General features: G+C 39.4%; 1 protein-coding gene and 1 long non-coding RNA gene across 3 annotated transcripts in view; one reads left to right on the plus strand and one right to left on the minus strand.

Moving 5' to 3' along the window:
* Positions 1-922: 922 nt before the first annotated feature.
* The window catches only part of slc35a2 (solute carrier family 35 member 2), a 29916-nt gene continuing 5870 nt past the window's right edge, over positions 923-24968 (plus strand). Inside the window, exons 1-4 of one of the 2 annotated variants that reach the window (XM_057829620.1) lie at positions 923-1199; positions 11270-11452; positions 19302-19447; positions 20562-20684. In XM_057829620.1, coding sequence (XP_057685603.1) covers positions 1136-1199; positions 11270-11452; positions 19302-19447; positions 20562-20684 — 516 coding nt within the window. In that variant the 5' untranslated portion in view covers positions 923-1135. The remainder of the gene's footprint in view (positions 1200-11269; positions 11453-19301; positions 19448-20561; positions 20685-24968) is intronic. The other variant, XM_057829621.1, reaches the window with a different exon arrangement.
* LOC130911946 (uncharacterized) lies at positions 14570-18299 on the minus strand. The gene is made up of 4 exons (XR_009062503.1): positions 18032-18299; positions 16145-16321; positions 15731-15888; positions 14570-15376 (listed from the first exon to the last, which is right to left on the minus strand). It is a non-coding gene; the product is annotated as an uncharacterized LOC130911946 (long non-coding RNA).

A 24968-nucleotide genomic window follows, 5' to 3' on the forward strand; every position in this document is an offset into this window, starting at 1 on the left:
TTCACAAATTTTTACTTGAATTCTACAATGCGCACAGACACAAAGGTGTGTTTCTTTATTTCATTCAAAAATTCCAAATAAATGGTTACGGGGGGAAAAAGTGCACTAAGATTTGGCCGGTTGACACAATGATAAAAGCCAATTACTTTTTGTGATCCAAATAGGGATGAGTGATAATGAATTCTGAATGTGTGAGGAAGGTGGAAGCGGGAGAACGCGGGGCAGGGCGGAGTGGGACCAGAGCCACCAATCATCTCCCAGGCTCTGCCACCGACGACCCAAAAATAGAATATATATATTTAAAAATAAAACATTTAAAAATGAACAAATAACAAATTTCAAAATTTAATAAAAAGGAGGAATTTATGATGATTTATGAGTTTTTATTTATTTTCTATATTACAAAAACCCTTCAAAAATGTGTGTGTGTATATATATATATATATATATATATATATTTTTTTTTTTTTTTTTTAGATAAATGTTTTAAATTAATTTTTAAATTGTTCTCCTATTATTATTTTTTTTTAGATAATAAGTTATTTTTTTAATTCAGGATTTTCCTATTTTTGGTTGTATTTTTAAGTAGAATTTTCTAACTTTTCTTTTTTTTTCTTGTTCTTATTTTCATGTACTTTTACGCCAATGCTTTTTGACATATATTTTTTCAATCATTAAAATTCAGGCATTAAGGAGTTAAATTGCTCTGGGTACAGGTTACTAATCTGTACCCACAGAACTACTGAAATGTGGGTACAGATTAGCTATGATTTTTTTTTCCTACCATGGCACCTGGGGGCTCCGTGGTAGTAGTCTGAGAGTGCAAGAATTTAAGACAAAATTTATGTCACGATTTTCCAATTTTGATAGTTCATTAGCTTTTATTTTGAAATCCAACTTACGCTTCCGGTCCGGCAGGGCGTTTCAATGTGATTCTGACAGCGCATGGATACAGTGGCAAGTCGTCAGCTCACTGAACCCTACCGGTCATCTACCCGGTCCTGCCGCAGCCTTCCGCCCTGGTTGAGACGTTGTAGACCCGAAGCTCGCTCCATCAGCCCCGAGCAGTTGGTCCTCCGCTTTTCTTGACGCCGCGAGTCGTCGCAAGCGGGCCGTTAGCTGGACAGGCATTAGCATGGTCGACAGTAAAGCCAACCTGGTGGCGGCGGATGGGACGACGAAGCGGGGACAGGGTGAAAGTAAGAAAATCCGTATTTCTATTCTGAGAATTTAGTCGTTTGGCTCGTGGGAAGAAATATGTTGGTGTTGATACAGAAGTCACGATAGTCTTAGGTAGTTTGTACCTCCTTCTAAAAACTTTCAGCGTCCTTCTACTTCGTGTTAACGCACGCTACTTCAAAAAGGGAGGCATAAACGAGTCTTTGTAGTCAGCAATGACAGTCGTTGATGACTCGATACGAATTACGAATACGAAAAGAACATTTGTACAAGTATCTTCGTCGGGATACTCGATGATAAATTTCATGTAACTGTAATGTGGCGCCAAGCACTGGATGCTAGATAAACCGGGTTTGTGTTAGTGTGTTGGATTTTCATTTTTGGATTGTGGGCAGATGCTGACGTGGAGCAGGTATCTTTGGTTGGGTTACCATAGGCGTGGGTGTGGGTGTCGCCGAAGCGAATGCAAGCTGCTTCTGTCTTTGCCAGTGCAAACACGCTCCGAGTCAAAAGTATTGCTTAAAGGTGCCTGCGAGATTTACCCCATTTCATCCAAAAAGTTTAGATTTTTTTTTGTCAAACTAAAGGGACAGGCAACACTTTTTGTTAAATGACACCCATGGAACAGATAGTTGCTCAAAGTATGCAAATGACTAATTAGTTTGACCTCTGTTAATGGACAAAATAATATTTAAACAGACGGTTTAGCACATCCGCCTCACAGTTCTGAAATCAGAGGTTCAATCCTAGGCCTTCCTTTGTGGGAGTTGAGATGTTCTGCATGTGGTTTCTCCAGATGCTCTGGCTACAAAATTGTCCCTAAGTGTGGGGATGAGTGTGAATGTTTATTGGTTTATTGTGCTCTGTGACTGGCTGGCAACCAGTTCAGGGTGTACGCCATCTCCTGCCCATAGTTAACTGGGACAGGCTCCACCATGCCCGTAACCTTCGTGAGGACAAACGGTATAGAAGATGAAGGAATAATTTTTAAGCAAAAAATATTGCCGTTTAGGAGGTCATTTTGTGACATCAATTATACACACTCCCATAAACACATAAAATGGGTATTACTGAAGTCACAATGAAGGGTGTTTTATCCGGGGTAGGGCTAAAATAGTGCCGATATACAGACCAATAGTCTGGATGCACTTTCTCATTGGTGCGTTTTCTCTATAGTAATGACTATTCACATTGTACATTCTCACTGCATGTGTCAAAACTATGAATGAACACATGGGGAGTTATGTACTTGGCAAAAAAGGTGGAATAACTGAAAACATGTTTCATATTTTCTAGTTTCTTCAAAGTAGCCACCCTTTGCTCTGATTACTTTGGCCTTGTTCAGACTGGCAGCCAAAATCCGATTTTTAGCCCTTTCAGATTGAAACTAAATGGCTCTTTTGTAGTCTGAACAGTCACTAAGTATAGAAATCTGTTTTTTGCAAGATGAATTAAATCCACATACGGGAGGTGGTTTCATATCAGAAATGGTCAAGATGCTTCTCAGTCTGAACAGCGCAGATGGTTTTTGACTGTCCATGACGTCGCTCTATGCTGGATGACGCCTTCCTTGCCTAAGACACCTGTCAGGTGTGTCAATAATGTGAACCAGTCCGAGCAGGCCCATATATCTGATTCGGACACCTGCTAAAAATAGATTCGAGGAAGAATCAGATATGCATGCAGTCTGACCGCAGCCTTTTTGGCACACTCTTGGTACTTACTCATTGAGTTTGAAGAGGTAGTCAAATGAAATGGTTTTAACTTTACATCATTAGTATGCGTTATCATGGTTAATTAGTAGAAATACTTGCTTGGGGATCAGTGGGGTTGGACCAGCATTTGTGTTGCTTTGAATGAGGTGTGTCCTGACTTTTTGCTTGTACTGTAGGAGCACAAACTTTGATGGTATATGATTGGCTGAGGAGTCATAAGGCAAAAGTGTCAATTATTGCCTGATTATTAATGAGTAGACACGTGCCAATTACAGGTTTCAAGGTATACCGTGGTATGAAAACGTCAAGGTTTCAAAACCGCAAAAAAATTTCTGTCAAACCGTCCCTAAGGTATCAGCTATTTTTTATGTCTCAAAAATGCATTGAGAAATCCCTCGCTTGCAGCTGTAAGGCTCAACCCTCCACCACCGGTTGTTGCTCAGTGTCAGTGAGTCAGCTGTGCTCCACAATGGCTGGAGGAGGTGAGACTCCTGAACTTTTTCCCCTCATTGAAGAAAATGAAATCGCTGGTTTGGGAATATTTCGGCTACAGAAAAGTTACAGATGGCCACGGCTTAGAGGAGGAGGGCCAACCGACATGTAAACCAAGTTTGCGGTGGGTGGCTGCCGAGGAGGCAAAACCTCCAATATGATTTTGCATTTATACAAAATTAAAGGTAAGTAAACACTGGGGCTGAAACGAATACTCGAGCAACTCGAGTAACTCGAGTTTAAAAACTGATCCGAGTAATTTTATTCACCTCGAGGAATCGTTTAATTTTGCCTGCTCTAAGCATCACGTTTTGCCCGGACTACTTTTAATGCGGGACAACGCACTGACGTCAGGTGCGTAGAGGAAGAAGCAATAAAAAAAAAAATTGTTTTTTTTTTTAACTTAGCGCAGCCGACAGCCGCTACAAACTACGCCGACGCTACTAATAACTACGCCCGCATGATACTAGTGTGGTAGCAGGTAGTGTCCGATGCGTCTCATAGATATCGCATGCATTTAGGACTAGATGCGAAATGACAGACTCGGCCGCGTTTGGGCAGCGTTAGTAAACAGCCGGCATCTTTAAGCAGTAGACTTCTCATCGCTAATAAATATAACGTTACTGTCACTCGCTCACGTAACGTTAGCCCTTCGGAGGGCTGATTATGACCACTGTCGATGCGTGGCTAACGTGTCTTACATACAGGTTTTATTTAATCTGTAAAAACACAGCACTGTAGAGTGATGAGAGTGTAAAATTAAAACATAATAAAGCTGTCATTTTTTGCTCAGTAGTCATTGCTGAATAAAACACCAAGTAGCAGTGGTCACTAATGTGCTGTAATACAGCAGGTATCATACATTTATTTTGAACACTGCAAAAACTCAAAATCCTATCAGTACTTACAGTTTAGACTAACCTAAAACTTAACTAGAACTTAAAAATAGCTTGACACAAATGGAAATTAAATTGAAACACGTGGGGGAAAAAACATAGCTTTCAAGTGATGTGTGTTATCAAATGTAATTACATTTTTAGGCAAGAATTTCTTTTTTTTTTTTATATAAGATCTAGACGTTTTTTGAGTGAAAGCAGTGAATTTTTTTTCTAGCCACATCTTAGATGCAATTGTTGGCTGTTTTCAATAATGTACATCGAAAATAAAGACATTGATTGACTGAAAATTGTTCAATATTGTATTAAATGTCTTTTTTTCTCATGTATATTTATAATTGCTCTTTACCTAAAAAAAAAAAAAAATGTTTCATCCGATTACTCGATTAATCGATTAAAGAGTTTGATTGGAAGACAAAAGCAAGGTTCTTCAGGACACCCCTGGCTGTCTCTAAATTTGTAGGGACCGTGGGATGATTGGTTAGATACTCACATATTTTGGTACCGCCCGAAGTTGCATACTATTTGGAAAGGTGTGAGGGATGTAATTGACAGAGTCCTGAGTGTTGTTTTGGAGTTTACTCAAGAAAGGTTTATCCTGGAGAGTTTGCTCTAACACCTGAAGAGGTTCAAATTCAGGAACAAAAGTTTCTTCTACACATACTTCTGGCTTGGAAACTGGTGTTGACAATTAAATGGATAATTCCGCAGCCTCCCACAGTGGTGCAGTGGAAACATAAGTTGTGGAATTTGTACGAAATGGAGGGTTTTAAGTGTCATGCTACAAATGAGATATACAGTGCCTTGCGAAAGTATTCAATCCCCTTGAACTTTTCAACCTTTTGTCACATTTCAGCCTTCAAACATAAAAATATAAAATTACATTTTTTTTGTCGAGGATCAACAGCAATTGGGACACAATCGTGAATTGGAATGAAATTTATTGTTTATTTTATACTAATTTAACAAATAAAAACCTGAAAAGTGGGATGTGCAATATTATTCGGCCCCTTTACTTTTAGTGCAGCAAACTCACTCCAGAAGTTCAGTGACGATCTCTGAATGATCCAATGTTGTCCTAAATGACTGATGATGATAATAGAATCTATCCGGGTGCATAACCAAGTCTCTGTATAAATGCACCTGCTCTGTAATAGTCTCAGGGTTCTCTTGAAAGTGCAGAGAGCATCATGAAGACCAAGGAACACTCAGGCAGGTCCGAGATACTGTTGTGGAGAAGTTTAAAGCCGTATTTGGATACAGAAAGGTATCCCAAGCTTTAAACATCTCAAGGAGTACTGTGCAAATGGAAGGAGTATCAGACCACTGGAAATCTACCAAGACCCAGCCGTCCCTCTAAACTTTCACATCGAACAAGTAGAAGACTGATCAGGGATGAAGCAAAGAGGCCTATGATAATTCTGGAAGAACTGCAGAGATCTACAGCTGAGGTGGGACAGCCTGTCCATAGGTCGTACACTGCACAAATCTGGCCTTTATGGTAGAGTGGCAAGAAAAAAGCCATTTCTCAAAGATAGCCATAAAAAGGTTGCCACAAGCCTACTGGGAGACACACCAAACATGTGGAAGAAGGTGTTCTGGTCAGATGAAACAAAAATAGCTTTTTGGCCACAATGCAAAACAATGTTTGACGTAAAAGCAACACAGCTCATCACCCTGAACACACCATCCCCACTGTCAAACATGGTTGTGGCAGCCTCAAGGTTTGGGCCTGCTTTTCTTTGGCAGGGACAGGGAAGATGGTTAAAATTTATGGGAAGATGAATGGAGCCAAATACAGGACCATTATAGAAGAAAACCTGTTGGAGTCAGCAAATCACCTGAGACTGGAACGGAGATTTATCTTAGAACAGGACAATGATCCAAAACACAAAGCCAAATGTACAATGGAAAGGGTAACAAATAAACGTATCCAGGTGTTTGAATGGCCAAGACAAGTTCCAGACAATCTGTTGGCAGAGCTGAAGAGTGCTGTTCACATACTCTCCATCCAACCTTACTGAGCTCGAGCTGTTTTGCAGGGAAGAATGGGCAAGAATTTCAGTCTCTTGATGTGCAAAACTGATAGAGACATACGCCAAGCGACTTGCAGCTGTAATTGCAACAAAAGGTGGTGCTACAAAGTATTAATGCAAGAGGGCTGAATAATATTGCATGCCCCACTGTTCAGGTTTTTATTTGTGAAAAAAAGTATAAAATATCCAATAAATTTCATTCCACTTCACGATTGTGTCCCAATTGTTGTTGATTCTTGACAAAAAATTCAATTTTATATCTGTTTGAAACCTGAAATGTGGCAAAAGGTTGAAATGTTCATGGGGACCGAATACTTTTGCAAGCTGTAGAAAAGCTGTAGGCCTATTGAAGAATACTTACAATATATTCATGAAGGAAAACCCGTTATATGCAGTATTCATATGAATACTGAGTCATGTTTAAGTGTATTTGCCTTTCACTCACCTGATCTAATTTGTCTGTCTTAACATACAGTAGTATGCTTTCTGTACAATACTGATGATGTTAAGGGTTATTTTGTGCTGTATTGTTTGTATGTTCAATAAAAATAAAGTTCAACAAAAAACATGTAACAGGCACAGAATAAAAGTAAACAGATAAGTTTTATTTCAAGGGGAAAATACCGATTATTTTCTATTACATGATGTCTACAAATCTAAAAAGTTGGACTAGGCTTATTTCACCACTGTTAGGCATCCGCTATTAAAGCCATGTGTAACCATTTTAGTAGGCATGTGCCGGTATGAGATTTTGACGGTACGATAACCGTGAGCAAAAATACCGCGGTTTCACGGTATCACGGTATTGCAATTATAGCTCCAAAATGTGTTATTTTGAGATGTATGGGTTAAAAAAAAAAAAAAAACTTTTTCCATTGAACAGGATTTTTTTTCCAGAACATATTTACAAATTGGAATATGAATGTATTGTTAAAATAAATAAATTATCAATAAAAAAAAAAAAAAAATATATATATATATATATATATTTTTTTTTTAAATAAAATCAAAATATAACGTAGACTATACCCACAGTCACAGCTCAAGTTGCTCAAGTTTAGAGCAACAACAGAATAATTTCTATAAAAAAAGTAAAAACTCTTCTGAATAAAATTTTTAAAAATTTATACTGCATAATTTTTTGAGGATTGAAAAGCTCGAGTGAAGTTTCGCCATTTTCAGCCACTGTGTCAACTCTAGTCTACATGATGTCATGCCTTTGTGTTAGAAAGAACAAAGAATTCAAAAGTTAATAAGTTAGTTAAAAATGTATAAGTTAGTTAAAATGTAAATATTGTTGTGGAAAGGTTTCATCTAAAAAATAAAAAAAAAATCATTGGGAGTGAGACCTCTCCTTGATCCAGCGAACGTGGATTTGTGCTTAGGGCAAGATCATCTTTCCTCAATTAACGGTCTTTGATGCTATACCTTTTTTCCCCCTTCATTCAAGCGAATCAAGCTTGTTTTCTCACTCTGCGGCTGTAAGACTCGACGAAGTTGCTCTCCCAGCTAAGCCTAGGCTAACATTCGTCTTTTATAAGCTTTTAGTTAGTTTGTATATCGAATTTCAAAGGAAAATATGTGTTTTGTTTTTGGCGAACTTTTTCATAGTGCTAATCTGTTTAGCTACTCACACATGGAAAAATACAATTGTACAACGTTTTAAATGTATTCATTTTGTATATTCCTCTTACCACGATTTGAGAGCTCAATAAATTGAAGAAAATAACTTCTTATGTTTGGAGTATTTGTTTAGGGTTCGCTGGCTGTTTAGCCGATTGTCACTTTCACACACAGCAACAAACGGGAGGGGGTGAGCGCTGCCGCGCCACGCCACTTCTGGCTGCATTTTTGACACATGAAAAATGGCGAATACCGTACTACGGTCTGACGGAAAATTTTAGTGGTTTTGAAACCGCGACGTTTTCACACCACGGTTAACCGTGAAACCGGTTACCGGCACATGTCTACATTTTAGGATTAAGGAGACAATAAGCCTGTCGCAAAATGCAATAATTCCATTTATCGTGCGATATATAAAAATGAAGGCGGTAATTTTTCCGCTGCGATTTATCGCCTCGCGTGCACGTGCGTGCGCGCATGCGGCAGACGTGCTGTTAAAAGTTCGGATTCCTCGTTACCAACTGCACAAAATGCATCTTCGTTCCAGGTCCGGCAAAAACTAGCGCCGGAGCCAATCGTTCCCATTATATCCTGTTGTTCAACGTATACCGGCCGCATGAGTGCTCCGGAGTGACTGTGGACCATCTACAGCGCGCCGGTGTTGTTGACGTGTGGGCGCTCCCGTCAGGAGTGACATTTCACGCGGGTGGCTATTTTTCGGCACAACGCCGGATATTTACAACGAAGTCTGCCAAAACATTGTTACCGACTAGGCTGCTACGAACAACCTCGCTTTGACAATAAACAGCTGAATGAAATTAAGAGCGCTGTGTCATATGCTTGTGTTGTGTAGTAATGACCAGACGTGACTTCAGTGGCGCTTGCTAACGTTTTTTAATGCACGCACACACTATCATGAAATGGCAAACTAGATGTGCTACGTCCCATGCCATTGGCTACGTGAGCACAGAGTGATTATGGGTTACGTAGTCCATATACTACATCGACGAATTCTAAACTGTCATGACTGAATGGAAGTTAAGAAGGCCAAATCATTCAATACCAGTGACTATAGATAATGTTGCAAATATTGTTAATTCAGTACGTGACACAGATGGATTCAGACCACAAATAGGATGTCTTGCTCATGTAGTAAACCTAGCTGCTAAGAAAGCTGTAGCAATCAACAATGTGCCTTGCCTCACTTTACAAACAGTAAAGATTATTCTCAGCACTTTTGTACAAAAAATTTTCAGATCAGTAAGAAGTAAGCACATAAATATTATGCACTAAAATGCATGTTTATATGATGGCAATTTAATTTTTGCTCGCTAGCAAAAATAAATAAATAAATTATATATATATATATATATATATATATATATATATATATATATATATATATATATATATTAATTGTTTTTTGTTTTTTTTTGTTTTTTTTTTCAACAGAGCATTAAATGTATTGAATCGGATCGAAAATCGTGACCCCCGTATCAAAAATCGTACCGAACCGTGACTTAACTGTATCGTTGCATCCCTATGGAACAACATTGTAGAAGCTATTTTTTTTAACACATTTTATTTATTCTGTGGTGCTGTGCGGTATCAATATTGTTGTTTTTTTACTTAAGAGGCATGGTCTATTGTTTTTAGTTGTGATTTCTTAAAAAGTATTTTTGAATTTATTAATATATACTATATTCTCACTGTGTTATTGTAAATTGGTTTAAAAAAATTGGGGGGGCGCAATAATATCGCATATCGCAATAATTTATGACAATAATTATCGCACACTAATATTTGTTATCGCGACAGGCCTAGGAGACAAGTCTCTGAAGTTTACAAATTGGGAGGGACAGCATGCCTTTCTTGTTGTCTGTTACTTGTACAGTACTTTAACAGTTCAACGTCCTTGAGCAGGACTCCAGACTGCAACCAAATGGTCGCATTTTACGACTAAAATTATAGCCAGTATGAGTATATATATATATATATATTTTTTTTTTTTTTTCATCTACTGGCACATGCGTGACCAGTAACATTGAGATTTTGTTTTCATTTTGCGTACAAACTCTTTTGGTTAAATCCACTAGTTGGCGGTAATGTAACAAGCTGGTTTGCCAAGGGAAAACGCAACAGAATAAAAAGGTGGAGTGGGTTATAATCGGGTTAGCGGGAAAAATGGACAGCACTTGCAAACAATGCCGAAAAGTACAATAAGTAACTACTTTCTTTCCAACAAACCCACCGGCACAATTTCAAAGGAAGCCGACAGGAGGAATAAGTCCAATCCGTGGCTCAACACATGAGAGGCGATGAGCAATGGCGAACTGCTAAAGTCCTTGCAGTTGAGCTGAAAGCCAACACATAGGGCGCAATGCGACTGCAGCCGCAAGCGACAGTGACACGCAACTCCCTCTGCCTGTGCATCATTGCTTGGCTCTGATTAGCTATGAATTTGGAGGGCATTTTAAAAATTTCCGGTCTTTTCTGAGCGCCAACAACTTCCTGCACTGCTTTTTTTATTCACCGTATGTCCTGGAAATCATGCCGAGAGGTATCATAAAGTATTGTGCTGGTCGCACACTGCGAAAATGATATGATCCTCCATGTTGACAAAGTGTGGAATGTGGATGTCAATATCTGGGTTGGCCAGTGTCCTCACAGGTGATTTGTCGATCAATATCCGACATGGACAAGATGCTTCTCAGTCTGAACAGCTCAGATGGGTTTTGACTGTGACATCACTCTATGCTGGATGACGCCTTTGTTGCCATGGCAACCTGTCAGGTGTCATTAATGTGGTCCAGTCTAAACAAGCCCAGATCTGATTTGGATGCTTGCTTGAGGAGGAATCCGATTGGAATCAGATATGCCTGTAGTCTGAACACAACCTCTGAGAAACTCTTTTTATACTCAATTAGGTCCACTTCCAACATGATTATTATTAAATGGTCTTTCAACTGTCCGTTATATGGGCAATTGACATTTTCCAGCCTCGTTTTTGCTCGGTCCCAATTTGAGATTTGTTGATGCCATGAAATTTAAAATCGACATTTCTCCTTAAAGTGATACTTTTTTTTTTTAAACTTTTGATCTATTTCTGATATATTTTAAATACAATATTGAAATTTGGTACTTCCACATTGCATTCAATTTTTATTAAACTGATTAGCGTTTCAGCTTTTTTAGAACATGATTTGTATATAAAATTTATGATTTCATTTATAACTATTAATTTAAGGCTTCTTAGAACACTGATCCTCACCCTTACATATTTTTTTTATATTGCCCCTAACAACATGTCTTTGTGTTTGTGTGCCAGTGAACTTCAAGCTGAAGTACATAAGTCTGGCTGTACTGGTGGTCCAGAATGCATCACTCATTCTCAGCATCAAATATGTGCGCATGTTGCCGGGCGAGAAGTTCCTCGCCACATCGGCCGTGGTCATGGCGGAGATCCTCAAGGTGCTGACGTGTGTTCTCATCATCCTGCTGCAGAAGAGATGTAAGTCTTGTGGACTTTAAACTAGGGATGTCCTGATGCCGATTTTTTGATTTCCAATATAATTAACTACTTATAACCTACATTTTAGACCAGTAAAAATGATGCAAAAATTCAAAAAAATTTTTTGTATTAAACTGAGCTCTCCCGGTACCTACTCAAGAATATTACACAATGCTGTGTTACTATCATTAGTTTCCAAAGAGCAGTAGTCTCACTCGGCGGATATTCAGTAATTGCCAAGTGGTTTGATTTACAGCAGTCAAAAAGCACCACTGTACTGAAAACATGCGACGACTGAATCGGATCCGAGCTTGTCACCAAATCCGATACTGTCCGATATTCCAAAAATAGCTGTACGGCGTGCCAATACCGGATCACAGTATAGCATCGGGACATCAGTACTTCAAAGTCCCCCTTCCATGTTTTTTTTCGCACTAATTAAAAATTGCATCTTGTCAAGAAGTATTCAAAAATCAATTATCAAGACTCGCATGGATCCATAACTATTGAAATTGTGCAAAAAAAAAAATTTGCAACGGTTTGCCTCTGCATAGTAGAAACTGATAACGTAGTCAAATGCAAGAACTCCAGCAGAGTGCATATGACTCAATGGAAAACAGCAGTCAAGACCTGTTGACTCCATCGCACGATGGGTGAGAATATGAAATTGAAAATGAGTCGGAGGAGAAAGCAAAGTTCTGGGGTATATGATTCCAGGGAGATTTTTACCATACTAAGCGGGATCAAAAACGCCTGAAGAAGCATTGGGAGGCGCTCCAAAAGCAATAGGCTGTATTGGGACCATGGAAAAAGTGCTTAGAAAATGGATTTCGTTCCACTCGAGTGGATCTACATGAACTCTGCTTTATAATATATATTTATACGTTGCTAATTAGTACCAAGAAATAAAGTTCTACTCACGGTTTCCAGTCATGTTTTAGTAATAATCGTTTTTGCGTCGGTCTTTTTTTTCCCCCATGGCGCAGTTATATTGATACGGCGGAGGAGTATCTTTAGTGTGTTAAGCTGGTTTAAGTCACCTGCACTAATAGGTGACGAGGATTGTTGCCATGGTTTCGAAAACAAACATGGCGTCGACCGCGTCCAGCTACGACACGAGCGAAGATGAACAAAAGATAAGAAAACCGCATTCGAAATTTAGTCAAAAGGCATCGAAACAATGCTATATGCATTTCTCGTCTGTCCAAGGGCGAAAAAGTGCAGGAATTTAGACGAAACGGTGGTAAACTTAGAGCCTGCGTCTCAGACAGTGGCTTTTTCTCCAGGCTCCGTCAAAGAATCTGGCTGAAAATGTGTCGACTGGGATTTTTAACGACGTTGACTACAGGTAAGTCACACACACGCCTTTTGTTGTAATAATGGGCGTTGGGGCCTGGGGGGTTTCTGATCAAATCACATATGAAGTTAAGACTTGTAATGTGAATTCTGGGCTCTAACTGTGATGTCATTTTAAGAAGTCACCATTATTATTTTTGATTGATTTACATTGAGCAAAAAGTTTGAGACTTGTATAGCACTGCCAATAAGTAACTGGGAGGGGGTCTTTTGTAACTGACTGTCATTTTAAAAAGTAAACATTATTATGTTAGATACATTGAGCAAAAAGTTTAGTTTGAGACTTGTATAGCACTGCCAATAAATGGTTAGTACAAGATATGCAAAAATGAGGCATTGACAAACATAGTATTTAGTTTTATAGTTTCAAAAAACTTAGATAATTTTATTCAGGAAAAATTGGCAAAATAGACAAGCCTAGATAATTTTGATTGGACGATTATGTAAATATGATATGGATGAAACCGTTCACACATGGTTTTTGTGTGTATGCATGTTTTTCAGAACTGAAACACCCTTCACTGACAGCTACAACTTCTTCTGTGTGAACGTCACCCGTCAAATGATTATAGTTGACCAGGTAGTGCTGCAAATGGACAAGCTTCAAAAGACATTCATGGACATATGACTGTATTGGGACCATGGAAAAAGTGCTTAGAAAATGGATTTCGCTCCACTACGCTGGATCTACGCGTTCAATGCATTTTTTTAAAGCTATGTATACAGTCCCTGACCAAACCCTTGTCGCTTATCCATTTTGTAGAAAAGATTGCTAATAAACTGACTTTTAATAATTCAATTGGTTTCAGAAATGGCTCATATTAAAGCTAAGACCATCCCAAATGATGTTGAATGTACAAAAATATATTTCTTTCACTGAAAAAAAAATAATTTATCATTTAATGAAGACGTAAAGGTCAAATTTTGACAAGACAAAAATTTTGTCGCCTACAGAAAGTAGTGTGATAATTGAACAAAAAATGTACTTCAAATACAAAAATGTTACATAACATAAGCAAATTAAGTAGTGGTGCTGTGAGATCCAAATTTAACATTTTGTATGACTTCCATGGGCTTGAAGTACTGCATCCATGCGGTTCGGCAAGGATTCATACAATTTATTGATGAAGTCATCAGGAACATCAAAGAAAGCAGTCTTGCATGCCTCCAAGAGTTCATCAACATTCTTGGGTTTCGTCTTCCATGCTTCCTCTTTCATCATACCCCAGAAGTGCTCAAGATATTCATGTCTGGTGACTGGGCTGGTCAGTCCTGGAGGATCTTGATTCATCTGAAAAATCCACTTTTTGCCACTTTTCCAGCGTCCATCCTTTTGACCGGCTGTGGGCCTTGGCAAATGCCACAGTTTTAAAATTGTCTGCACCCTGAGAGATCTGCAGGGTGGAAGGCAACATAAATAGTATGAAATATCAACAAATCCTAGCTGCCTCTTGCATTCCTAACCATAAAAAGGGACAAATTCTTCAGCAGGACTGTGCTCCATCGCATACTTCAATCTCTACCTCAAAGTTCCTCAAGGCAAAGAAGATAAAGAACCTCCAGGACTGGTCAGCCCAGTCACCAGACATGAACATCATTGAGCATGTCTGGGGTAGGATGAAAGAGGAAGCATGGAAGACGAAACCCCAAGAATGTTGATGAACTCTGGGATGCATGCAAGACTGCTTTCTTTGATGTTCCTGATGACTTCATCAATGAATTGTATGAATCCTTGCCGTACCGCATGGATGCAGTCCTTCAAGCCCATGGAAGTCATACAAAATATTAAATTTGGATATCACTACAAAGTAGAAAAAAATATATACATAAAAAAACAGTAAAACTTTACATGACAACATTACTCCTTAAAATCACTTTCATCAAAGTCATCATCCCATCCAAGTCTGTTTCTTTGGAAACATTCTTGCATGCTTGGCACCGACATAAATCAGTACAAAAAGTTTTGCAGACATACAAGAACATTTTCTCGTGTCACATTTGGTTGCCTTGCAACTACAGTGGACTACTTGCAAAACGGTATCAGAGGCCGGATTTTTAGTCATCCGTGTCACTGCCAACTGCCCATCCTCAATGTCCTACCCATTCCCAATGGGTGAAGGGGCACACATTTTACCTGTCAGACAGTCTTTCATAATTGCTGCTTGATAGTTTGCTCTCCTGCAATGTTGGCACAGAGCATCAGTTGTTGGGGGAATAGAGAGTGCTGGCAAGGCTGATGAGGCCATACAGAAAGATTTGTATCTGGCATCATTCAAATTTTTTGACAGCTGACTGGCCATACAGGTGGCGCACGTATTTAAACAACGTTTTATATGTTTGTAGGTCAAGTTTAACACTGCTGCCCAGCTTTGCAAACCCAGTCAGGTATTCTTTTTTATGACATCCAACAGAAAATGTTTTTTTTTTCTTTTTTTTTTTCTTTGCGATGAAAGGCACTAGCAGAGTCACAACCTGTGAATGTATGGATGCCAATGAATGCTGAACACTCACTAGTGCCAAGAGCTGCGGAGACCTTAGAGACGTCAATCCTAGTTCTGTTGTCTACTCCTGTGAAAAAATACAATCCACACTGTAAATCTTTCTGCAGACCTACAGCAATCACTGCCACGTTGGTATCAGGGCTTTTTATGACTACAGCTTGATGTTCTTGAGCCAAAAGGTTTATTTAACTATTGTCACCCATACCAGGTATGCAATAAAAATTTCTACTGGATTCACTTTCTATACAGTGTATATAAATTTTAAAACAAAGTGGTATCGATATCTGTGCCAAAAAAATGGTATCGGTACAACACTAGTTTAAATAAGAATTTTGTGAGAATAAGTTAATAACAATTAACCTTGTAGGTAGTTCCTTTTTTTGTTTACAAGAACCATGCGAGAGAGACATATTTTGGTTACCTGTATTCTGAAGCATGAAGACCCTCTTGATTCTTCACCATGTCCACGAATGTCTTTTTTGAAGATTGTCCATTCGCAGCACTTCCTTGTCAACTATATTTTGACGGATGACCGTCTCACTGAAGAACATGTAGCTGTCGGTAAAGGATGTTTACGTTCTGAAAAACAAGCGCACACACACGCACACACACACACACACACACATAAACCATGTGTGAACTGTTTAATCCATATTATATTTACATAATCGTACAATCAAAATGATCTATGCCGGTCTATTCCGCCAATTTTTCCAATAAAATTACCAAATAGGTTTTTGAAACTATAGTTAAACTAAAGACCATGTTGTTTGTCAATGCCTCATTTTGAAATGTTCAATGTGCAATAAAATGTCAATGCATTGGAATAACTCACGCTTAATCTCGGGTTGCAATACTTGTTTCCGTAGGCCTTGACAAAAACTTTGTGTACTGTGCGTAACAGGTCCTGTTGGTACCGCACCTTCAGAGTCACACAGTATTTTTTTTTTTTTTTTAATGTGCAAAAGCATGCTGGTGTCCTCCTTCAGCTCAGCAGCCTTTTGCAACAGGCCTATAATAATAAAATATATAGACAAAATCAGTACACCCTAATACTACATGTGTGTGTTGGGTGTAACTGATTGTGAAAAAGATGTTTGTTATGTTATGCTATGCTATGATGAGCACAAAAGACCTCTCGCTCATTTGCACAGTCATAAATATGGGCTGGGCTGGCAGTTGTGGCCTGTTGACCTAAAAAGCCCTGCATTCAACTCTTAACAACCACACCCTCTTTCTTCTCCATAGGTTGTAAAATCTATAAACACAAAACACCCCCTCCCCGTTCTCATGGCAATGCTATACCAGACCTGTTAAGTTTCACGATTTGGTCCTGGAGACTCCCGATTTTGACCCCAATGCTCACGCCTCACGATTAGAAAGCCAAATCTTCTGATTTTCCAAAAATGTCATTTTTTTTTTTTTTTACGTTTTTATTTGTCACCGTTTTGTAACGATACCATTCGGCCTGATTCGGAGAGTGACCAACAACGAATAGCCTGGCCGTCTCCGACTTCCCTGCCCTCACTCCCCTTCAGAGCTGGAAAAGCCCAACCAATCATCTGACAGGGAGGGAAGAGGCGAAGCACCACCGACTTCCCAAGATGCTGGCACTAATAAACCGGCTTTTAGACTGGTTCAAGTCTTTATTTTGGAAGGAAGAGATGGAGCTGACCCTGGTCGGCCTCCAGTATTCGGGAAAAACGACGTTCGTCAACGTAATTGCCGTAAGTCTTACCTGCCAGCGATAGCTAACTTGCCTAATGCTAATAGCATTAGAGCTAATGATGGGAGAACAATGAGGAAGAAGTCGCTGCTTTACTCTGTGTTTTCGTGGATCAAACATCATGGAATATTAAACCACTGCGGTCCTACCCCCACAATATATGAATTTAAGTGAGAAAGCATATCGTTACTTACTTGAAGTTTAATCATTTAGATTCGCTATTATGCTAAAGCTAAAGTGTATACTATACACTTTATTACATTATATCATTATTACTGTGTTGAAACAAAAAATATAAAGTTTCAATTCTAGGTTACAATTCAATTAAAAAACTGCCATGACAAAGATACTTTAAAAAAAAAAAAAAAGATTAATTTTCTAAATGATGTAATTAATGTTTTTAATCTTGCTGATTTAGTCTGACGAAACCCTAATTGGAGTGATGGTTGATGAGATGAAGAGGCTGCTGAGGAAGCTGATGTCCAAATTTGTGCAAATGGATGTGATCAGGAAAGCTGAGGATATCCTAGATGTTGATTACAGGAACAAGGAAAACTGGCATGACACAGGCAACATAGCAGTATCACATGATGCCAGACAATACATGGAGCAAGTTGAAGACTATCTCTGATGCCACCAAAAAGAGGTTCTTTGACAGTGTAGTTAATTTTTACACAAGTGTTGTGACCAAAATGAACTTGAAAAAAAATGGTTGCATTTTGTCTTAGCGATTGTCGCGCGCGCGCGCGCGTCATCGGGATTGGCAAACAGAAATCTCCCTATTTGCAATTTCTACAACTTAACAGGTATGCTATACAAGTCTCAAACGTTTTGCCAATGTAAAACAATCAAACATAATAATGGTGACTTCTTAAAATGACATCACAGTTAGAGCCCAGAATTCACATTATAAGTCTTAATGTGTCTTATGTGATCTGATCAGCAGCCCCCCAACGCCCATTATTATTCACAACAAAAGCCCTGCGTGTTGCTTACCTGTAGTCAATGTCGTTCAAAATCCTGGTCGACGCATTTTCAGCAAGATCCTTCGACGGAGCCTGGAGAGAAAGCCGTTGTCTGACGCAGGCTCTAAGTTTCCCACCGTTTCGTCTAAATTCCTGCACTTTTTCACGCTTGGACAGATGAGAGATGCATATAGCATCGTTTCGATGCCTTATGACTAAATTTCGAATGCGGTTTTCTAGCTTTTGTTGATTTCTTCGCTCGTGTCGCAGCTGGACGCAGTCGACGCCATGTTGTTTATTTTCAAAACCATGGCAACAATCCTCGTCTCCTATTAGTGCACATGACCTAAAACAGCTTCACACACTGAAGATACTCCGCTGTATCAATATGACTGCGCCATGGGGAAAAAAAGACCAACGCAAAAACGCTAATTACTAAAAAAAAAAATGACTGGAAACAGTGAGTTGAAAACTTTTTTTTTTTCTGGTATTGATTAGCAACGTATATATACTGTGTATATATATATTATAAAGCAGAGTTCATGTAGATCCATTTGAGTGGAACGAGCCAACACAATTTCGCTCAGCCAATACAGCCTACAAGGAGAAACCAAAGAGCGAAGCTTTTTAATTTTAACTTTTCCTTCTGTTTTTGAGTACTCAAGCTTAGGCCTGGGCGATATGACAAAAATTGTTATCACGATAAACAAATATATATCAAGTTCATATTGATAATTGTCACATCTTTGTTTTGTAAAATTAGATATTGGAGCAAGAAACAATGAGCACCCATCTTAAGGTATCTGACAATATCAACAAAATATATAGACAAAAGAAAATATTCAGTTTTTAAAATGTTACAAATAAACAAGACAGCCATTGCTATGACGGTTACAGGCCAGAAAAATAAGTCTGTCGTCAGTATCAGGCATTAATTCTCTGTGACAGGTCATGATATTGCCTCCTTTACTGGATACCCTCTCAAAGCTAGCGTTTACGTTGCATCAGCGCCCCACTTTTCTCCGGTGTAGGGGTGGTGTAAAACTGTTTAAATCTATCGACTTTTATCAAATGTTTTTATTGTTTATGTTGAATAACATTACATGATGATAATTATTGTTTAACCGCCCAGGGTTATGCTAGCTGCACAAAAGAGCTGCAAACTTCTTAGGTCTGATTACTGGTAATTCTGCTTCAACTGGTTCTTCCCATGCAATTGATATAAATTCTTGTGTGGTGTGTGTGTGTGTGTGTGTGTGGGGGGGGGGGGGGGGGGGGGGGTGTATGTCTGTGTTCCACAGTCAATATGAAGGAGACAATATCGTGTCTGGTGAACGCCATCTTTCAGGAGGATGTACTGAAGCTAGCCGTTCCGTCTCTCATCTACACGCTGCAGAACAACTTGCAGTACATCGCCATCTCCAATCTTCCTGCTGCCACGTTCCAGGTGCATTACAAATATTTTTTTAACATAATGAACTAATTTATGAGTGGTTATCGTCTTGTCTCATAGCGATGCAGCTGAACTATCGGTATATCAGCTAGGCCTGAACGATATTGGAAAATATTGCGATATTATATTGCGATATTTAAAAAAAAAAAATATATATATATATATATATATATGTTTTTTTTTTTTTTTAAAGACATTTTTACTAGATGACTTGAATGGCTCTTTGGAAAGATTTTGGATGACTCATCATGACCACAGTGTACAGTATTCCATCGTTTTTCGCAGTTAATAGGGACCAGAACCCGCCGCGATAAGTGAAAAACCGCGAAGTAGCACATAAACGCCCCCCCCCTTTTTTTTTTTTTTTTGTGTGTGTGTGTGTGTGCGTGTGTGTGTGCTCAATGTATTTATTCAGATCTAACACTGGAAAGAGATACATATAAAACATGTTTTTTCTTCACTTTTTTCCCCCAAAGTATGATTTAAAAAAAAAATATATATATATTTTTTTTCTAATAAATGCTTTTTAAGCACTTTAAATGTAATAATTATGATCAGTTTTAAACATAACTGTCCCACTGAATCATTTTTAAACAAGAATAAAGTACTGTAGTAGAAAAATGCTTGGATTATTAAATGCTTTTGTTTACCTAACATGGCTGTGACTCTTAGAGTGACATGTAGAAATTACAAACTCCTCATAATCACTTATGGCGTTTATTTTATATGTCTCGAACGTCTCCACATTCTCCCCACACAGACACACACATTCATTCCAGCCCGCGCTCCTTTGCAGAAACTGTTTAACAAGTTAAACAGTTTGAATGACAGATTGCTGACCGGCTTCTTTGACCAGATCAAAGCCATCGTTAACTTTAATAAGCAAGTGCCGCAGTGACTGAGAGCTGGGAAAGGGGGTGAGAGAGGCTGTGCGAGCGAATGAAGCAGATCAAGGGTTTGTGGATCAGAAAAAAAAAACAAAAAAACTATCGCACGTCCTTGCGATGGGACTATCACGCATTAGCACATCGCGATGGCGATGTTTAAACGATATATCGTTCAGGCTTAGTATCAGCACAACCTTAATTCTGACCATGATGGTTCTCAGGTGACGTACCAACTGAAAATCCTGACCACGGCAATCTTCAGTGTGCTGATGCTGAAGAAGACTCTGTCCAAAGTGCAGTGGCTTTCACTACTGCTGCTCTTCATTGGTATTGCCATTGTACAGGTAGGCCATCCGTTCTACAGTAGTCACGAGTACAGGGCTGTCAACAGACTTGCAGGGGCCCGGGGACAAGAGAGCATTATAGGAACCCCCCACCCCTGCCACCGACTTGTCACGACAACATACGCAGTACTTTAACGCATTGCAAGCAATGATAGTGTAAATTTCAAATTATTTGAGATGGATAGTTACATTTAACAGAATGTAATGTGATGAGACACAATATAAACAAACAATTTCCATCTATTGTCCCATGTAGGGAACAATACAATACAACTTAGAGTGCTATGCCTGCCTGCTAAGCAACAAAACAGTATAACTAAACATTCTGTGCCTGCCCGTTCCACATCCCTGGCGTTACCAAGCCCTCAAACAGTGATGCGTTTAGATTTTTTGAGTGATTATTTTGAGGGATTTGTGAGTCATTAATAACATCAGTGAAATCCAGTTTTTGAACAAGCTCACGCTCAATGGAGAACATGGTGTTACCGGCATCCCCAAGGTGCCACTGTCCCCCACAATATGACTGGCTTTAACAATTTGGCGCAGACGAAGAGGTGGGTGAGCGTAAGCGGGTGAGATAGGAGTTGTTGAGAGTTGTTGTGCGGTAGCGCTGAGTGGCTGTGAGTCCCCCATTGTTAATAAAAGTTCCAGCAAAAGGCCAAAAAAAGGAAAAAATAGATATTTGAAATATTTAATATGTTAAAGTTTTTAAGTATATATCAAATAGAACATAATGTTGAATCAGACAATGATTGAAATAAAAAAGAAATATGGCAATGTAAAGTAAAATAAATTAAGGGTCATTCAGGGGCCCCTATGGTCCTGAGGCCCGGGACAACATACACACCCCGTCGACGGGCTTGCTTGAGTACTCCACTTTAGTTCTGCTGTCACGATTTCGACATTGGCACCCTGAAGTTGCTTCACCTGGCTGAACTCATTCAACATTATCTGACAAAGCATTTGCAACTCGTCTGAAAGGTGTCCCTTTTTCTGCACTACAATTAACCCATTACATAACTACATTAAGCCAAAGAAAAACACCTTTGAATTCCGTGTAGAGAAAAAAAAAGACAGAAATGAAGCATTATTGTCCAAAGAGCATGAGTGCCCTCTAGTGGAGAAAATAGTTCCTAGTTTGATTATTGAGTAGTTCCTTCATAGTTACTATTATGAAATTAAAAGGATCATATCTCCAGTTTTCAGTGGTCAGTCGGTGCCAAATAAAAACTGGGAGAGAGGTTAAAATTTGCGCTTTCGAGTCATGTCGAGGGCAGCGCTCTTTGTCAAATATTTCATTTTTACAATGCTTCAGAGACGCTACGTGAAAGGCTGCCGTGATCATATAACGGCAAGCTTGCGTCTGATTGGTATAATGGAGTCATGTGATTATTGTTGCGACGTCTCATTGGTGAAATTGGTAGAGCTATTCTTAGCGTCGCTGGCAAAAAAAAATAAAAAATTAAAGAATAAATAGGTAAAATGTAACGACTCTTGTGTAGGCCAAAGTAGTGGAGTAAGAGTTGTGCTTTGTCTTCACAAATCCACTCAAGTAAAAGTAAAAATTATGGCTTGGTAAAACTACTCTTAAAGTGATCCTCTAACTCAGACATGTCCAAAGTGCGGCCCGGAGGCCAAATGCGGCCCGGGGTCAAATTTCATCCGGCCCCCAGCCTCTGTCATAAGATCAATAACGTCTGGCCCGCACACAGAGTTAATTGGTCAGCAGTACTGCTACCAGAAAATGAAGTAGCTTACATACTAAATGCTGCTCCTCATTTACCCACTAAAAGGCAGCAGTACTCTAAGCAACATTACCCCGTGTGACCCTTGACTTCCAGTTTTCTAAAATGGCGACAATCAACAACAACAAAAAGAAAGTTGACTGCGACGGTCAACGCTTCAAGGATAGGTGGAAATTGGGTTATTTCTTCACTAAAATACGCAACATTTGTGTCTGCCTCATTTGCAAAGCGATAGTAGCTGTTTTTAGAGAGTTCAGTGTGAGGCGATATTACCAAACAAGACATGCTGACATGTACGACAAGATTACAGGGAAGATACGCAGCGAGAAATTGAAGCAACTTGAAGCTAGTTTAATTTCACAGCAGCAGTATTTTGCAAGAGCCCGAGAGTCGAAAGAGAACGCCACAAAGGCTAGTTGCGAGATTGTTGAAATTATTAATTTAAAAAAATTATAAAGTAAATGTGACACACAGAATGGCTTGCTAAAATTTGCTTAAATATATTGTTCTACGTAAAGCACATCAGCCAAGGTCGGCCCCCCACATTTTTACCGCACCAAATCTGGCCCCCTTTGCAAAAAGTTTGGACACCCCTGCTCTAACTTAAATGCATGTAGGCTCTAATAAACCACAATTGTTCTCTTGTACTAAAATATGTTGTTAGAAACACACAAAATGTTAAATCAATGGCAATATTTTATAATATTTACTACACATTTTGACCGTTAGTTGGCGCCATGGTTTGCGGGCTCGCAGTGATGACGTCATTGGGATCTTTACAAATAGTGTGTAGCGTGTTCAACATTTGCTTATTGCTGCCTAAACCTGCGAAGTAAAATGCCACGATGTGCTGCTTTTAGATGCAATATCCAGTCAAATGGAAACAAGGGGAGTGAAGTAGAGCCTAGTTCGGGCCTAAAAAATCCAGCCCGACCCGACACGGCCCGCTGGTATTGAGGCCCGACCCGGCCCGAGCTCGATCACTTAACTAGATTTGCAGGCCCGAGCCCGAAAAACCCGATTTTTTTTTTTTTTTTTTTTTTTTTTTTTTTTTTTTTTTTGAGTGACGCGGAAAAAACGCAGCAGCAGCAATTTATTTTCATTTCTTCGAGTTGGCAGAAAAAAAACGCAAGTTTTCTTCATGTTTAAATAATCTACATATTTTTTTGAGAATTATCAAAGCATTCACACAACGAAATAACGCTGGGAAAGTTTGTTAAACATATTTCTGAGTGTGTGGGATATTGTTCTCACATGGACGCGCCTCTCTGACAAGGAAATGAAAATGAGGGCGGCGCCTCGGCCGTGCGCAAACGGTACAGCGGGAGGACAAGAATAAAGAGCGGCCGGCGCCACGGCGTTCATGCACACGCACAAGCAAAAGCGCAATACAGAGAGCCTGCTCTCCATTTTTTTTTTTTTTTTTGAGTGACGCGGAAAAAAACGCAGCAGCAGCAATTTATTTTCATTTCTTCGAGTTGGCAGAAAAAAACGCAAGTTTTCTTAATGTTAAAATAATCTACATATTTTTTTGAGAATTATCAAAGCATTCACACAACGGAATAACGCTGGGAAAGTTTGTTAAACATATTTCTGAGTGTGTGGGATATTGTTCTCACATGGACGCGCCTCTCTGTCAAGGAGAGGGACCAGGAGAGGGCGGCGCCTCGGCCGTGCGCAAACGGTACAGCGGGAGGACAAGAATAAAAAGCGGCCGGCGCCACGGCGTTCGTGCACACGCACAAGCAGAAGCGCAATACAGAGAGCCTGCTCTCCATTTTTTTTTTTTTTTTTTTTTTTTTTTTTTAAATAATTTATTAGTCTGGCATGGCGGCGGGTTCGGGTTCGGGCACAAAATCTAACCTCTAGAGTGAAGTGAGTGGTCAAGGTGGAATTATTATTTTTAGTGAATAAATGTGCATAAGTGGAAGCTTCTCCCCCTTTTTGGTCCCTGTATGCACGTATCCTACCCACCACGCGTTACAACTGGCGCCTGAACATTTTTCCTCGATCCTCAGTCAAGTAAGGTATCCGTCTATTTTCTGCATCCGACGGTCCCACCGCATCTGCAATATTGGTTTCGGATCTGTCTAGTTTCTGGATTCGTCTGTCCCACAGAGGCTTTTCGGATCAGTCTATTTTGTGGAATCGACGGCCTGATCGCGGGTGTAACATTGCCATGGGATCGGGTCTTCGAGTGAGTAAAAAACGCGGATTTGGATAACTATTGCTATCTTTTTTGTTGACTATTCTTCGTGGGAGTTTTCCCCAAATCATACCAAATAATCAAAGCACTATGGCATGCTACAGTGACGACAGTGACTCTGACATGGACCTTACAACAATGTTGGAGTTCGTCAGGGAACATGTGTTTGCGTATTGCTGAGCTCCCGAGTGAAGAGTGGTCAAGGTGGAAATATTATTTTTTGTGAATGAATGTGCATAGGTGGAAGCTTCTCCCCTTTTTGGTTACTTTATACACGTATCCTACCTACCATGTGTTACAATGTACAAGACATGGATTACACAAGGTGTGCTC

The sequence above is a fragment of the Corythoichthys intestinalis genome, chromosome 2 (assembly GCF_030265065.1).
Source record: "Corythoichthys intestinalis isolate RoL2023-P3 chromosome 2, ASM3026506v1, whole genome shotgun sequence".
Classification (NCBI taxonomy): Eukaryota; Metazoa; Chordata; class Actinopteri; order Syngnathiformes; family Syngnathidae; genus Corythoichthys; species Corythoichthys intestinalis.